Source organism: Mizuhopecten yessoensis, unplaced genomic scaffold (genome assembly GCF_002113885.1).
Source record: "Mizuhopecten yessoensis strain PY_sf001 unplaced genomic scaffold, ASM211388v2 scaffold2671, whole genome shotgun sequence".
Taxonomy (NCBI): domain Eukaryota; kingdom Metazoa; phylum Mollusca; class Bivalvia; order Pectinida; family Pectinidae; genus Mizuhopecten; species Mizuhopecten yessoensis.
The window spans coordinates 2,272,268-2,290,111 of record NW_018404662.1 but is presented as its reverse complement, the minus strand read 5'-3'; the positions used below and the strand labels follow the sequence as shown (position 1 = coordinate 2,290,111).

Below are 17,844 nucleotides of genomic sequence, written 5' to 3'. Positions count from 1 at the left end.
TTAACTAAAACTTCTATGGGAGTTACTCCCCTTGCATCACTATTTCTGTAACTATTTCATGTACCATTTCTTTCTATTTCTTTCTATATATAGTTTATATTTGTTTGTAATTCTGGCTAGGAGAGGACTTATATAGGCATAGCCTGTTGTCCAATCCTTTTGATTTTTCAATAAAATTTACTGAAAAGAAATGAAGCATTAATCTGTGCTGTTATCCATTAATGATCTATTAACATTCATAGTTAATATATTCTATATGTTGTTAACTATCACTTACGAAAACTTGTATATCACCGTCTAGCAAAAATCACTTAAGGTTTGGAACTAAATTTAAGCGCTAATATTTATCGCTTGATATTCTTTGATCGTTTGATATTCTTTGAAGGTATTTGTAAACCTAATCAAGACATTTTATTTCGATCTACTTTTCGTTTTTACACCATAGTGACAATAAGTAACTTGTGTCAACAGCACATCTGCTAGTAACCTACCACTGTATTATGTTAATGTTGATGGTGGTTTAGTACCACTTTAGATACAGTAAAATGTTAAGCATGTTTGGTTTTCTATATTGAAGTTTCATGTTTTAAAAAGGCGCTTCTTCACTCCTTATTTCTATTTTGACCTATTAATATTAAGACAGAAGCTTCACATCTCCTTATTTCTGTAACGACCTATACATGATTAGATAGACACTTCCCTACTCCTTATTTCTGTTAAGACCTGTTAATGTTTAGATAATCACTTCCCTACTCCTTATTTCTGTAACGACCTGTTGATGTTTAGATAGATACTTCCCTACTTCTTATTTCTGTAACGACCTGTTGATGTTAAGGTAGGCTCTTCATTTCTCCTTAGTTCTGTAACGACCTGTTAATGTTTAGATAATCTTTTCCCTACTCCTTATTTCTGTAATGACCTGTTGATGATTAGGTAGGCTCTTCATTTCTCCTTATTTCTGTAACGACCTGTTAATGTTAAGATAAGCTCTTCCCTACTCCTTTTTTCTGTAACGGCCTGTTGATGTTTAGATAATCGCTTCCCTACTCCTTATTTCTGTAACGACCTGTTAATGTTTAGGTAATCGCTTCCCTACTCCTAATTTCCGTAACGACCTATTGATGTTTAGATAGACACCTTCCCTACTCCTTATTTCTGTAACGACCTGTTGATGTTAAGGTAGGCTCTTCATTTCTCCTTATTTCTGTAACGACCTGTTAATGTTTAGATAATCGCTTCCTTACTCCTTATTTCTGTAACGATCTGTTGATGTTTAAATAAGCGCTTCCCTACTTCTATTTTTTCTGTAACGACCTGTTACTGTTTAAATAATCGCTTCCTTACTCCTTATTTCTGTAACGATCTGTTGATGTTTAGAGAAGCGCGTTCCTACTTATTATTTCTGTAACGACCTGTTGCTGTTTAGATAATCGCTTCCTCACTCCTTACTTCTGTAACGATCTGTTGATGTTTATATAAGCGCTTCCCTACTCCTTATTTCTGTAACGACCTGTTGATGTTTAGGTAGGCTCTTCATTTCTCCTTATTTCTGTAACGACCTGTCAATGTTTAGATAAGCGCTCCCCTACTTCTTATTTCTGTAACGACCTGTTGATGTTTAGGTAGGCGCTTCATTTCTCCTTATTTCTGTAACGACCTGTCAATGTTTAGATAAGCGCTTCCCTACTCCTTCTTTCTGTAACGACCTGTTAATGTTTTGATAGACACCTTCCCTACTCCTTATTTCTGTAATGACCTGTTGATGATTAGGTAGGCTCTTCATTTCTCCTTATTTCTGTAACGACCTGTTAATGTTTAGGTTGTCTCCTCATTTCTCCTTATTTCTGTAACGACCTGTCAATGTTTAGAAAGGCACCTTCCCTACTCCTTATTTCTGTAACGACCTGTTGATGTTTAGGTAGGCGCTTCATTTCTCCTTATTTCTGTAACGACCTGTTGATGTTTAGATAGGCACCTTCCCTACTCCTTATTTCTAGTAATGTGCGTACTGTATGTTGTACACCGGCCCACTGGGTTTATACAATGTATGAGGTAGGGTATGTAAATGATTAAATGGTAACATTTTATGTAATTTTTTGACAGGTTTAGGGTTTCTGATGATAATCATATCCGGTGTAGTGTCCTGGTATTACAACCTGGTTATCACTTGGGTTATTTATTATCTGGTCCACGCCTTCTTCCCCCATATCCCATGGGCTACATGTGATAATGATTGGAATACCGACAAATGTATTGTGAGTCGTGCTGACCGCCTTCTTTTGACCAATACAACAACGCATGTCAACGTGACCGATATGATAAATGGGACTGAGAAGGTTAATAGCTACAACAGCACAGCGGCCAGCAATGGGACAGCTGATATATTGTCCTACAACACAGCAGCGTTGGAATTTTGGCAGTAAGTATTCACCGTAAATTTCCTGATGACTGTCTCAACACTACATGATTCCTCTGTCGTCTTTTGAACATGATTAGTCTTCCTTTTTTGTTTTGTATATAACATTAGCACGACTAGGGTAGGATACTAGCCTTTATCAGGAAGCACATTTCGTTAGACCGACAGAATCCGAGGTACATGACCTAATTGCTTGCCTGGCCCCGTTTCAATAAATTCGTTATAAAAAAGTATCACTTATATAATTACATTTTTGCAGTGTTACGTGTACGGCGCTTCTTGATAGTGTATATTTTTTTCTCCCGGGGTGTATATCAATAAAGTTTGAAACAAAACGCGCAGTAAAATATATTGCAATTGATTCTATTCCGTCTTTGCGTATTACAGAGTTATCTTCTCTTGTGAGCAGGTATTGATTGTTACGTCATTGGTTTGTGTGAGAAAATTAAGTCGTTTTCTCAAAAATTGATGACGTTAATCTCACAAAAAAAGGACAATCAATACCTCCTCACAAGAGCAGATTACTCTGCAATACGCAAAGACGGCATAGCTATTTATGAATGATGATGAATGAACCAACCGTCAGACCCATTTATGTACAGCGATCAGGCATGCTACTACCATCAGACCCGTTTATATACAGCGATCAGGCATCGTATTACCTTTTTCGAGAACAACTTGCATAAGAACGAAACAAAACACCAATTCATTCCTTCAGCCTAGCGACAACTGAACAATTACTTGCCTACAGTAATACTAATATTGGGCTTTGTTAGTTACTACATTTTTGGTACGCTATCCTTGGTTTATACATTACAATTAAAGTGAAAAAACGTAGGAGTGAATTAATATCATTGAAATCAGACCGTAGCCATCTCACATTGATATCCTACACCATAATGGCCAGTCATTGAAAGGCTATCCATTTTTTTACGTGGGGATCATTTTGATTTTGCTATGCATCAACGGTTAAAGACCGAAGTAATTGTAAAGATCATACTGAAGGCCTTATATCAGTACACGCGCACTGCGTTGAAATTTGAACCATTCATTTTATCTTCATCGACCCCAAGTGTTTGTTTTACAGAACTATGTCCTTCGAGATTCTCTTTTTAAATCTCTACTGTTAATTGTACATTGTCTTACAAAATGTGGTATCGAATGTATCACATCTCCTATTACAACTAGATGTAGCTCCTGTGTGTAAGCTGTAATATATCTCTTTATTACATACTTACTTATAAATACGAGGTTTTTGTATATGCGATACGACACAATTGCTCTTACCAATATCAGCCCTCGCCGCATCACACCCCAAAACCCGTATTAGCCCCCGCCGTATCACACCCCAAAGCCCGTATCAGCCAGCAAAACCCATATCACACCCCTTTTGGAATTTTTTTCGTTTTTCAATATTCCAAAAATAAAAATAAATAATAAGATAGTAGTTTTTATTAGTAAGCATGTAATAAACAGAATAAAACACGCCTTTTTCCATATCACACCCAGTATCAACCCTCGACCAATATCAGCCCTCGGGCCTTCGGCCCTTAGGCTGATATTGCAGTATCGGGTTGATACTGGGTATGATATAGAAAAGGGCATGTATTATTCTCTATCTATGATATGAGTGATATCACGCGATATCACGGACCGACCCATATTCGCAAGCATGCGTCATATCACCTCTGGTTAAACACATTCCAGAAAAATCACGCATACTTTACAATGGATTTGTCTTAATGCTATCACGTTAATTGTTGTTATATCATATTAACAATGTGGTAACAATGGTCCGATACAGCAGAATCTCTCACGACATAGTCACAACGACAACATCGGCTGAGTTTCCCGAATGTTACGGGACGCACCTAACTGTCTGGAGTGCTTGCCCGACCTCTCTGGACCATACCCGATCCGTAGGACTCTGTTACGAACGTATACGACTCCGATCAGACAATGATAGGACATTCCAGATCATTGAGGATAGTAATCCGACCTTTTCGCTTTTCGTGTCGTAGCGCTGTCTGATCTTAAACGGGAACCATATTCGGCACTGTGTGAACGACGCACTAACGAACACAAAACGCTAGGTAGGATCATCAGCTATGGTGGCTGATATGTGTCATTCCGTTATTCCGCATTAAAAAAATCGTTGTTTCGTTATTTTGCTGCGCTGCGAAAAGAAGATAATCAACGGGCGAAGCTATTTTATGTAATCCCCCCCCCCCCCCCCCCCTTCCTTCGGGCTGATATAAAGGTCTCGGGTTGATATGAAGTAGGTTATAGCAATGCTCATAGATTTACCTTAATCAACCCCATTCCTTATAATTTCATATTGTAGGTCACTTAAAGAAGACTCGTTCACATATGAGCCATACCTATACCATCTAAAAATACAAATGTATAAATACTACAAGACTTGACATCCATTTAAGATTACCATGCTTCCTGTGTATAACAATAATACATACATAAATCAGATTGGTTATATGAGAGAAAAAACCTAGCTTACATGTCTGTAGTAACAGCATGATACTCTGACTATGTAATAAATAATAAGATGAATTAATGTGTGTTATTTGACATTTAATAATATTTCACCAGATACAACGTTTTAAAGAAGTCTAGTGGAATAGAGGAGCTCGGAGAAGTCCAATGGCATCTAGTCCTCTGCCTGTTTGGAGCCTGGTTGTTAACATTCCTGTGTCTTATTAAGGGGATATACTCCGTAGGAAAGGTAACCGATGATACGTTTGAGTTATGTTGAGCTTAAAATCATATATTAATTAATTATATATTAATGGTTTACATGACAAACCCCATAATTTTTGGGTTCAAGCTTACCCAAATAGGCTTCAAAAGATCGAAATGAAAGCTTTGCATATAGGGAAATCTCTACCATAACTGAATGGATTATTTCCCTTGTCTCAGTGGTTTCCTGCGTTCTGCATGTATGGAGTCAACTGTACAGACAAAATTGACGACATATTTAAAACGTTATGGTTGCATGAAATGAGTATGACTCATATCGACTTTTTTCTCCTGATTCATTAATTTGATTCCCTTTCCATTAAAAAATTAGAAATCATGGATATGCTCGGCGGCATTATTTTATTAGTTAGTTACTTATCATAACCACCAAATTTTCATATTCTTATTTGACATACTAGTATTGATAACTGAATATTATATTTTATATTAAGTACCAGCTACCAATCTAAGATTTGAGCATAACTGAGAGCCGTAACTGAGAGGAATTAATTACATGTGTACACGTGTTTGACAATAACAACAGCAATTATAGATGATTTCACCTTCATATGTTCTTTACAATTTATTCTGAAAGTAGTGATTTAAATATTTTGATTTGATGAGTTATTTTATCGAAATTTTTGTTTTGCCTTACCAGTGGAGATTAAAACTTAAACAGAATGATTGTCATTTCACACATCAGACACTAACAATAACCCTGGCGGCTTAAATGAAATGTTCGGCAAAAGAACACATTCTTGAGCATGTTCTTTCTATGGGTATATATCTATTTACAGTTAGGTTATGACCATGCCAGAAATGATTGTTTTCAGGTCGTATACGTCACTGTCCTGCTGCCGTATCTCCTGTTGACGATATTCCTGATAAGAGGTTTGACGTTAGACGGTTCCACTGAGGGGATCATGTTCTACCTACGAGCAGATTTCTCTCGACTTCTGCATTTCCAGGTACATATGTACGATAACTTGATTACAAGCTTCTTTTTCACACACTCGCATTTCTCGTAACAGTAACGTTATTTGTCGGCTGTTCATTTCCTATTTCTTTTTTCCCTTTTCAGTTTTCTTCTTTTGCTCATCACATCCAGCTATGCTAAATATATGATTTATTTGGTTTTGAATATTATCAATTATTTCTTCTATTTCCTTATCTTTCTTAACTTCGATTGTTGTAGATGTCCCATAATGATGTGCTTTGTTGTCATTCTGGTTTAAAACAACCGTTGTTTTATTGATATTTTGCTTTTGATATTTTAGGTTTGGCTTGAGGCAGCTGTCCAAGTCTTTTTCTCCCTAGGACCAGCCTGGGGTTCTCTTATCACAATGTCTAGCTACAGCAAATTCAGAAGCAACTGTCTAAAGTAAGTTTGTCATATTTTTGGCGCATGGCATCTTTTTATCATTTTGCCGTATACATCTTTTTTCATAGAGCGATTGTTGTCTATACATTTTGTGTAATTTCAATATCAAAACATTTACAAATACATGTAAAAAAACAGCGAGAAAAAACCCAAACTGTAATAATGTCGCAAGCAAAATCGAGTGCTGTTGCTATTTTAAATTATTATTTTGTGATTTCTTTACAAAAACGTTAGACATTGAAATATATCAAAATTCATAACGCTATATAAATGTGAAAATGTTATTTCATTTTGATAAGTAATAAGGAAGATAGGACAACAATGCAGATTATTATGTAATCATGTATTTCTATCGCATTATGAAAAAGAAATATACATGCATCCTCTTTTTCAACTGATGCATACTACGTAAACAATTAAGCTACCTATGTAATACTATAAACCAGTCACACATGGCAGCTATCAATATCAATTATGTATTCAAAATGTGTCTCTGCGTATCTAAAAAATGTATGAAATATATGACTCATGTCATAAGACGTATCTGATATATTTTATTAACGGTCTCGCGCATTTAAATCAATTATCAACAATGAGTTCCTACGGATTTTTTCAGCATGTATGAACCGTTTTTATTTACTTTTCATTAATGCAGAAATAAATATGGATTTTCTTTGAGAGGTTTACACGGTTTTACTGCAATATGTATTTATATATATTTATGACGTAAAAAAAGAAAAAAAGATGATGTTTCTCGGCTAACTGGTTTACAGTTGTAACAGCATTGAAGATTTAGGGAAGTCATATCTCCGTAGTTAATTTTTAGATAATATGTTCACAGTAAAACCCAATTATATCAAGCACATCGTATCAAGTAACTTTCATGAATATATGAACAGATATGCTTGAGCGGTTTGACAGAGAGCGTAACTGAGACTGAGCTATTACTGTTTCTGAAAGGAATATGTAAATTATACCAGCTGACCATTGATGCATTTTTTACAGGCGATTTCCATTTTATAAAGACAGAGGTAGGAATTTGAAACATATGATTACACACGTGATAAATAGATTTTAATTATTAAGACTTACATATGATTTTTGCATTTAGTTCTCTTTCTCACATATTATTTACTTATGTTTATTATACGCATTGTGGTTAATGCTGTCCCCAAGTTTTAAATACATAAAAAAAATATCTCTGTCAAAATAAAGTATGTTACTTTATTCACTACAGCAACGATGTGTATCACTAGTTACATATACCGCCAACACACGGTACCCTGATGTACATAAAGTGATCGCGTGACCTGAGAGGAGCCTACATTATATTCCTTCGTTAAAAGTCGCCTAGTGCACCTATGTATTCATCATTAAGATTGTTTATGTTTGGATGTGCTGATATATGAACCCTCTAAACAAAACAAAAGAAAGTGACCGGCGACGTCACAAACACGTCATACGTCATCGGCCGTCATCGGTTACTTCCGGAAGGATGAAAAATAAACGGAAAACCTTGGAAGTGATGTCTGTTGCATTTATCTCGGTGCCTTTGCCTTTGAGTTTTGTCTTTTATCGGGTGCGCCAGGCAAAACGGAAAATGTAGAGGTCTTCAATGTCTACAAGGGTTAAAAATGGTCATAGAACGATGAACATTGCAAAATGAAAACTATCGACCGTGATTCTTGATTTTGTTACAAACAACTTTTGACAGGTTTAATATATTGTATTGCACATTTGGCTATTCTTATACATACACAATGGTAGTCTAAAGACACAAAACATCTTCATTGTTACCGTTGATACCGATCGCGGCCGTGGTTGTTGAAGTGCCGATATTAATGAATGGTGAAGTCTTTTGTTCTCCGTTTGCATGTATTTATTTGAAAACTGCATATTGTTTGGTTTTTCTAGGTATTCACATCACATCACATCAAATCCAACATTATAAAACGAACACACGTGTAAAAGGAATAAAGAATACAGCCTCAGACGCCGTAAACAATATGACGTCATATGAATGTATACATTGCAATAGTGTATCTATTGTATGAATACACTTTTGATAAGCGGACTGGGGCACGGCATTAACTACCATGCGTATCGACGAATGTTGGAGACGGTTGATATAAAAAATATTGCCTTATTGAGACCCTATCCCGTTTAATTCATTTATGAATAATATATCAAATGAAATCGGTTTGATAAATCCTATATATCACCTGTTCATAATTTGTTATGAAAAGGATTAGTATATATGTATATGGTTTCAAATTTGATATTAACCGGTATTTGTACTGTATGCTACGAAGCCGGTAAATGCCACTCGAAGTAATGTTTTCATTTCGTAATTATAACACAGTAAATACGTATACGTATCTCGAAATTACCGCATTCCGATGACGTAGTAATATCTCGTTAATTGACATGATTTACGCTATAACTGAACAAGACTTAATAAGAAGATCAAAAGCAAGTTCGCTGAGGATTGCTATTGGCATTATATCAGATTGACTCTTTTGGTTATATTTCATGCAACAGATAAGTCCTTTTTGTTTTGTTCATTATGGGAAAAACTCCTGCATGGACTAAAACAAGATGTAATAAACCATTAACCAAGTACATTGGAGGTAATAGACTATACGCGAACTATCGCGAGGATAATTAACCCCATTAAAAGACAATATACGGACACGCACACAATAACACCATTTCACAACATACAATTCAAAGGCCCGTGTATGTATGCCTACGGATATGAAAATACTGTAGGAATGGAGGAAATACTGATAATCTAAAGTGCAACTATATGACCAGACATATTACGTGATAGCCTCGTCGTAATTACGAGATAGCTGTATCATAATTGATATACACTTAATGATAATGTCGAAATAACTATGTCTTATTTAAGGTAACTTCGGCGTTATTACTACAGACTTAGTAGCGAGTGCGACACGCATTACAATAACGACACAAACATACGTTGAATGGCATTATTGGCTTCAGTAGTATGTCCCTCTTCCATATTCCCCAACACCCATTTAGTGACTCATCAAATATAGATTGACTCTAAATGAGCACACACGCTTTTTTTATTTTACACATAATCCTTTAGAGAGGAATACACTTATATTTTGTTTTGAATTTTGTGTGCAGTAACATTTTATGCGTGCTTAGTTTATTTAATTACCAGAGAAGTTATATCTTGATAGAGATATTTGTTGTCGTATGTAATTATTTACTTTTTATACGCCCGTCAAATTTGACGTGAGTATTATGGTATGGGGTTGTCCGTCCGTCCGTCCGTCCGGCAATCATCTCTTACATGTTTCGACCAATTTCTTTGAAACTTGGCATACATTATAATCATGATATGAAGTTGTGTATCCCTTAAAAGAATTTCGATTCAACAATTTTTCCAAAAGTTATTGCCCTTTGTTCATTTCAGTATTTGATTTTTGTCCGGCAATCGCCTCCTACATTGTTAGACCGTTCTCTTTGAAACTTGGTATACATTATAATCATGATATGAAGTTGTGTCTTCCTCAAAAGAATTTTGATTCGACGATATTTGTTAAAGTTATTGCCCTTTGTTCATTTCAGTATTTGATTTATTGTCCGGATATTTTCTCCTACATTTTTTATAGCATGTCAGCTAACCACTCTTAGAAGGATTCAGATCTTATTACAATATAAGAAAGTATCTAACAATATATGACATTCGACGAGTGTATATTATTCCGCCCCGCGGTACTCTTGTTATTTATATATTCCATTTCTGTAAAAGACAATCCAGTTAATTACTTCTGAAAAGTTCATAACTTTACCAAAATGTGAATTTGATGATTTTCTAAAAGAACATTTTCTAATTATCATTCAGTAATGCTCTCTACAGAGCAAAGCTGTAGTTAATGTATTGCATGATATTTCACTTCAGAACAAAGATTAAATTCACGAATGTAATTTCACACACAAAGTATTGATTAATTAAAATAATATGAAGCTAAAAATACGGGTTTCAAGTAATCAAATAAAAATGCAATGTAAATTTCACTCTGGTCGCTGTGACGTCATGAATGTTCCATTAGTGTGTTGTCCATTATTGGTGAACGGTATATTTCGCATAATTGGAACACTGATATTGTCCGCATATTCATTTCTTCGAAAAATCGAAAAGGCTTCCTGTTGGATAACCCATAGAAACGTGATTCATCGGATTTTTTTGCTAGGAAAATAATGCTAATAGGTTTGTAAAGTACGTAACGGGGTTGGCCCTGAGAAAATATTCTCCTCTTTGTAGAATTTGATTCAAGGCTAGACTACATATTTTATTTAGTTTTGTTATATAAAATAACGTTCGACGCATGTTTCGTTATATTGATTCAAAATAATATGCTGTTTAATCCAATTTTGATACAGGGGGTTTGTTCTCGAGGATGTCGTGCTGTAAACAGACCTGTTGTGGCCTTATCCAGTCGTTAGATATGGTACTCGTACAAATTAGAAATCAATGCCTTACATGTAATTTAATATGGTATTGGAACACATTAGAAATCAATGCTTTACATGTCATTTAATATGGTATTGGAACACATTAGAAATCAATGCGTCCATCATATTTTGAAAATATGCATGCATTAAAAGAACGAACAATCTTTTTCAAAACAAATCCCATTGATTTTGATGTTTTCTTTTTTCCCCAAGCATGGATTTTTAATAAATCAATATTGCAGAAATTAAATTTTGCAAGGGTCAATTTAAAGATTGTTTTAGTTTAATTATGCCTACCGTATTTCATTAGGTTGTGCTTGTTATAAGGATATCCATGATTGAAAACAAAATTTGAATTCATATATCAGATTAGTTTCATTATGTCTCCAGTGTTTCCTTGTATTCAGATAACGCATGTAGTTTGCCCAAAAAAATCCTGATTTTTTTATGCAGGTTGTTCAACAATGATAATACCGTACGAAGATTGTGTGGACGGGTGAACCTGAAATTATTTTTGATTTAAGAAAAAGAAAATAACAATAAACGATGATTAGAAATTAGTTTGGTTATCTATTCCCAAAATTACAAGCCTTAAAACATTTTTTTTATCCTTTTTAAAAACAACAATAGTGTTTATAGAATATAACAGACAAATTTTTACATTATTTTTCCGGTATTATCAGGCTCAATGCATGCAAATCTGAATACGTCAATGTTTAGTAAATACGTTCAAAGAAGAGTGACCCTGGTTTAAAGAACGATCAGGAAATTTATCAGCATATGTTTTAATGAGAAAGCATTGCTAGACATGTTCGATACTTCAGCAATGCTTTACAATTGAAAAAACTTCGATTGATTAATTTCCTTTTAATTAAAAAACGTTTTTGAAATCGGATTTTACCAGATCACGTCATCCTCATTTAGAAATAATGATAACGTTTTATGCGTCAAAACGAAATGGAATAGGACACTCAAATCAAACAAAATGGTCCAAAAATCAAAAAAAGATTTATTGATGAACTTTCTTCATTACTGTAAAAAATGAAACTATTAAGGAAACAAGTTACTAAAAATTACAACCCATTAAGTGAGTTTTACAAGCTATTTACTAGGCTTACCATCATAAGCGCTGGAATGACATGAAATAAATCTGAAATATTCTTCAGGCCATTTTATGTTAATTAATAATGCTGGATATTGGTAAACGTTTTTAAGTTAACCAATGAACTTTCAGAAAGTAATTACGTTTTCAGAAACACTCTTTTGTTTTCTTCCGTGCACATTCAGTAACGTGAACGAAGTCATTTTCAAAACATTCTAAAAATTTTGCTTGTGAATATCAAGACGTATCAGAGTATTTTAATTAAGAAAAAATAAATCATTTTTAAGAATGCTTAAGTTTTAAATAGAAACAACGCAATGCTGTTGATGTTAAGAAAGACATTGTTCGCTAACTAGCCATTGGTATATTAACAATATCCCTGTCCCTGTTATAGAGATGCAATGTACGGGACACTTGCTGACGGACTGAGCAGTTTCTATGCTGGCTTTGTCGTGTTTTCAATCCTTGGATTCATGGCGCACGACGCAGGACTTACCATGGAGGAGGTGGCTGAAGCTGGTGTGTACTCAGTATTACGTATGGTTAACTAGCAAACCGGCCCAGTAAAACAATCGAAGCTCATACTAATTGATATGTTTAATTGATCTATCATTGGTCCCTGTACATAATAAACACTTACCTTGCATATATTTGTTTATATTAGACACATTAATTATGATTACACGCAATAGTCTCATGTGTTGCTTCTGTAAGTACATAGTATAGTCGAGGTATATTGACTTACATTCAATGCAACTATGATAAAAAAAATCAAATCAAGCTGTCATTACGGTTGTATGATCCAGACACATAATTGGCATCTATTGTACATGTACCTATAAACATAAACTTTGTCTCTCGTGCACATAATAGGCACATGCTTTATTTGTGTTTGTACATTATAGAGACTTTGTCTCATGCTTGTAGTAGACGCATGCGTGTTTTTTTTAGAACACTGGACAAATCGTCATTCCTTCGACATGAAGTAGAACGAATGAGTCTTAAATAGATTAAATATCTATATGGTTGTTTTAGAAATGTTCAGTTCGTTTTGATTACTGCTTTGGTGTGTTAAGTTTATAGGCAGGTGCTATCTAACATTGCATTTCTCAGGATAATGGTAATATGATAAAACATAGCGTAGTACTTTGATTATGTCGACTATGTTTTACCTCTCCCAATAAGTCTATATATGTGGCTGTACATACATGGACCGTCCAATGTACGGTTTTAAAGCAACACTAATTCTTACATATTTTATTTGTTCTTACAATCTTAATTTCATGGAAGTGCAACATGCATCAGTTTAGATCATGCTTGAAATGGAATATAACGGGAAACTAATATATCCTTATCTTGTACCAGGTCCCGGCCTCGTATTTGTAGCCTACCCGGAAGCAATCATGAAGCTGCCTCTCCCACACCTGTGGGGTGTACTGTTCTTTTTGATGCTGATCACAGTAGGCATAGACAGCCAGGTAATAATACGTAACCTTGCGTTACGGAATAAGTATTATATTTATATTGATTGTATTTAGGGGATCAAGAACAATAACACAATAACATTGCTTCATTGTCCATAAGAATCATGTTTTGTTTTGAAATCATTCTATTTCCGATAACATTTGCGTTCTTTAGTACTACTATATCTGTTTTACCAATTTCCACGTCTTCGATTGCAAAAGTAAGTTAGTCTGAATCTATTGTAAAATCAGATTGATTTAGTATTATGTAAATTATAATTACATGTAGTTTAGAGCACCTGCTTAAATTATTGTTTCCACGGAGATGTTCACCTAACTAAACTGCTGCAAACCTAGTTTCATTTGTAGTTTTATATAGTTTAATAACATTAATGTTATTCAAGTAAAGCTGGGTTCATAACCTGAATGTGTAATTTTCTGTTCCATGTTTTACTTATATTCTCTCTCAGTTATAAGATATATATATATATATATACAATTTTTTTAAGTTTGGCATGTTCGAAACGGTATCCAGTGGGCTCGTTGACTCCTTCCCATCTGTCCTAAAGGAAAGGAAAGTCCAACTGACAGCAGCCCTCAGCGTTATACTTTTTATTCTGGGTCTGCCGTTTACAACGCAGGTGAGAATACCTCTGGTGCATATTGTCATTGATGTAAGCATACTAGTGTGCATATTTGGCTTGTCTATACCTTTGTGCAACAGAATACTGAAGTCTGAATGTCGGTCGGTCCTTTAGTGTTGAAGTTTGTTTGTTATTGTAGAGTTTTTGTTAATAGTATACACATGTATTATATTCGGTACGTCGTGAAAATCGTTTGTAAATCATAAATGACTGGTCCGATTTTTAACATCTGATGGAGACTGCATCAAGATATTGGTTTGAAAATAGTTTTCATTAAAAACACCTGATCCAAGTCTATGCGTTCGACGCTGTGACGATATGATAATTGTGTACTTTTTAAAAATGATGAGTATATTATGTTATATGCTTATTGTGCCTGAACATGGGTACTTCACATATAGCGTGACAATCGTTTTGGAGGTTCCATTTCAATAACAATTATAGTTGTCCTAACAAATGTTTACTTTATATTTCAGGGAGGAATTTATATATTTCAACTCATCGACTGGTACGCATCAGCTCTGTGTATTGTACTCGGATCCTTCCTCGAGTGTATAGTCATCAGCTGGATATATGGTTAGTAGGCTTCGAGTAGGTTATCTCCCATGGTCTTCAAAAAATATATAACACATTTCATATCTGGCCTGGATGTATGGAAAGACACAATTTCCGTCTGTAACAGGAAAGATAGTACTGTTGTCTCACCAGTGATCTATATAAAACTAAGACCTGCGGCAATTTTCCACCTTTATCTAAATGAAATGTGTTTGCTCCTGCTGACTCTTTGTCAATATAGGGTGTGCCACAGGCACCATTTGTAACAGGCAAGAGAGTAACCAGCGATCCCTAGCTTCTCAGTCAGCCGCTCTATCGATGGAGCAATTTAAGGGAAATTCCCTCAAGGACAAAGCTATAAGACGACCGTTATCCTTTGTTAAGTTTAAACTTGCCACACTCCAATCATAAACTAAATCTAAATACATTTACCTCTGTACGCTGGGTAACACTGTGCATGTTAACAAGAGACAGGAGACGGTCCACCTGTTTTACAAAGTATAACACTATTTTAGACCAACATATATCTCTAATTACAATTATATTAAATATGGGTTTTGTGTGCAGGTGCTGAGAGGTTCAGTAGAGACATCATGATGATGCTCGGCCGACCTGTACCCATGATTCTAAGAGTATGTTGGTGTATCATCACTCCTACGATTTTATTGGTGAGTTCAATAAGGTTTGATAACTTTTTTAAATAAACAAATATACATAATGTTCTTACAGTGCGAAAGATTACACATAATATTTGCTATTGAATATGACTTGGAATTATGTTGCAGACTGTGTTCCTTGGGATCCTGACCCAGTACGGACCACCTAATACGGCGCAGTACACCTATCCAGATTACGCGGCTGCCATAGGGAATATTTTTGCTTTCATTCCTTTACTTCCAATCCCAATATTTGCCGTCGCTCATTTGTGGAAGAAAAAAGGATCATTTGTTCAGGTAATCACGGAAAACGTTTTGCTTTCTTCAAGAACAGAGAATCTTCGGTGCAAACATTTTTTTTCAGTTTTGAGCTGTCATTAGTTTGTTTGATTTTATATTTAGGTTATTAAGTATTGAGTTATAGGGCTTTTGATACTTAGGACACGTATAATCTGAAAATGATAGCAATGTTTGATGTCAAATGTTGCATTTAATACAGACTCGATCGCAGTTCTAATCTCCATGTATATGTCTTTCCTAGTTAACACTCTTTTGCTCGTGCATCAGATACGGAAACTTAAAGATATGACATATCTTACTCAATATATTTGACAGATCATGTTCTTAATAATTTATATGATAAACTTCCTTTTTCTTTCATCTATAAATTAATACGATTTATTAAAGCAAACAAAGTCATCCTCACATTAAAGAGTGAGCTATGGATAGTGTGAATTATACTTCTTTTGTATGCAAATAAAATAGTGTTTTTCACGTTCGTTGTTAACGTCTAATATGTGTTGTAATTGCAGCGAATGAAACGTGCAAGCGAACCAGATAGTGACTGGGGTCCGATTGAAGGCAGAAACTTTCACAAAGATTACCAATATGGTGACAACGTACCGAAAAACATGCTCATCAATTTAGTTGGTGACAGGAATGTATAGAATCTCTAACGTTGGATGCAGGAGATTGTTGTTATGTCTTACCATGATAACAGTGAAAATATCCATCTCGAGAAGAAAGTGGAATCGGATATGTTTATATATGAAGCGTATGCTTACTTTGCGCATGCAGTGTATGACCCGAGAAAGTGTTGTCAATATTAAAACATGGTATACGTGTGAGGTACGTCGTTAGAAGTAGTACGCAATATAAGTTCAGAGAACATCGTAGAAAAGTGCTTTCAGTTTTTGTTCAAATTTACAAAATTTGATGTGTAAATCCAGTAAATGGTAAGAACGATAAACTTCTTATTTAATTCAGAACTTAAACAGGTTAACAGGTCAGGACGTAATTTGTACCTCGTATTACTGTAAAGTAGACACAACACAACACCTATTGTCTATTGAGGATTCCACATCCATATTAAAATTGATATGCTTAACCCTTTCAACCCTATGTAACTTTAGTAGACTCTACCATGCATTGATCTGGATGAGTCCATTATGGTCTACAGTGGTGAAAGGGTTAACAATGGTTGGATATGTGATATATTTTGTTATAATATCATTAGTCTTAATTCATTTTCTAGGACATGGAATTCACGGACATAACCTGTCTAGTTCACCTGTCAATTCACATATTTGTGTTATCATATGTTTATTAATCACTCATTTACGCAATCAGTAATGTAATCCATAACTCTTTTTCAGATTTTTCACTGACTGATTTTATAAGGAGATAAGCCTATCCGCTAAGAATAGCAAATCGGTTTTTTTCGTGATTTCAGACAGATTTTTTTCCCAGTCGCATATATATTTAGCAAAACAAAACATATGACACTTTTGTAAATGTATGCTTTATATGTCCTGTAGATTTGCCACTACATCAACAGAATTTAGTCAGCTGTGATTGATGAGACCTGGGCACATATTAATGAAACCGATTCATGCTCAAGTAAGGATTATGTGCTCAAACCAGCTTTCTTGATAACCACTTAATTCATGTAAAAATATGTCCAATGTAAACATTGAAAACAGTATTCGGCTTTAAGTCTCTTCAATTTTTTGTTTCCAAATAATTAAAGAAAAATATTCTTTCTTATTAATTTATTATTGAAACAAGAATGTAGACTTGAGCACAAACTCCATGCTTGAGCATGAGAACGGTTACATAAATACGGGCCCAGTTGTGGGGATCGCGTCGTCATTGTATTTGTGACGTCACAATCGTAGTGTAGGAAATGGCTGACAATTCCTACTGTTTGCTATTCCATTTAATGGAAATAATCAAAATATTAATTATAATGTGAAATTCAAAAATCGAATTATTTCCAAATCAGTAAAAATATAAATAGGAGTATTTTACTGCATTTTCTTTATAATTATACATTTTTTTAAATTGAACAGGGTTATGGACATAATATGATAAAGTGAG

General features: G+C 34.7%; 1 protein-coding gene across 2 annotated transcripts in view; it reads left to right on the top strand.

Moving 5' to 3' along the window:
• Nucleotides 1-16,908, top strand: part of LOC110446320 (sodium- and chloride-dependent glycine transporter 1-like) — a 41,051-nt gene extending 24,143 nt beyond the window's left edge. For both annotated transcript variants that reach the window (XM_021491408.1, XM_021491409.1), the window contains 11 exons: nucleotides 2,104-2,419; nucleotides 5,024-5,156; nucleotides 6,004-6,138; nucleotides 6,448-6,551; nucleotides 12,542-12,666; nucleotides 13,513-13,625; nucleotides 14,120-14,251; nucleotides 14,731-14,830; nucleotides 15,377-15,477; nucleotides 15,595-15,762; nucleotides 16,278-16,908. In XM_021491408.1, the coding sequence (XP_021347083.1) occupies nucleotides 2,104-2,419; nucleotides 5,024-5,156; nucleotides 6,004-6,138; nucleotides 6,448-6,551; nucleotides 12,542-12,666; nucleotides 13,513-13,625; nucleotides 14,120-14,251; nucleotides 14,731-14,830; nucleotides 15,377-15,477; nucleotides 15,595-15,762; nucleotides 16,278-16,412 (1,562 nt within the window). In that variant the 3' untranslated portion in view covers nucleotides 16,413-16,908. The remainder of the gene's footprint in view (nucleotides 1-2,103; nucleotides 2,420-5,023; nucleotides 5,157-6,003; nucleotides 6,139-6,447; nucleotides 6,552-12,541; nucleotides 12,667-13,512; nucleotides 13,626-14,119; nucleotides 14,252-14,730; nucleotides 14,831-15,376; nucleotides 15,478-15,594; nucleotides 15,763-16,277) is intronic.
• The last annotated feature ends 936 nt before the right edge of the window (nucleotides 16,909-17,844 follow it).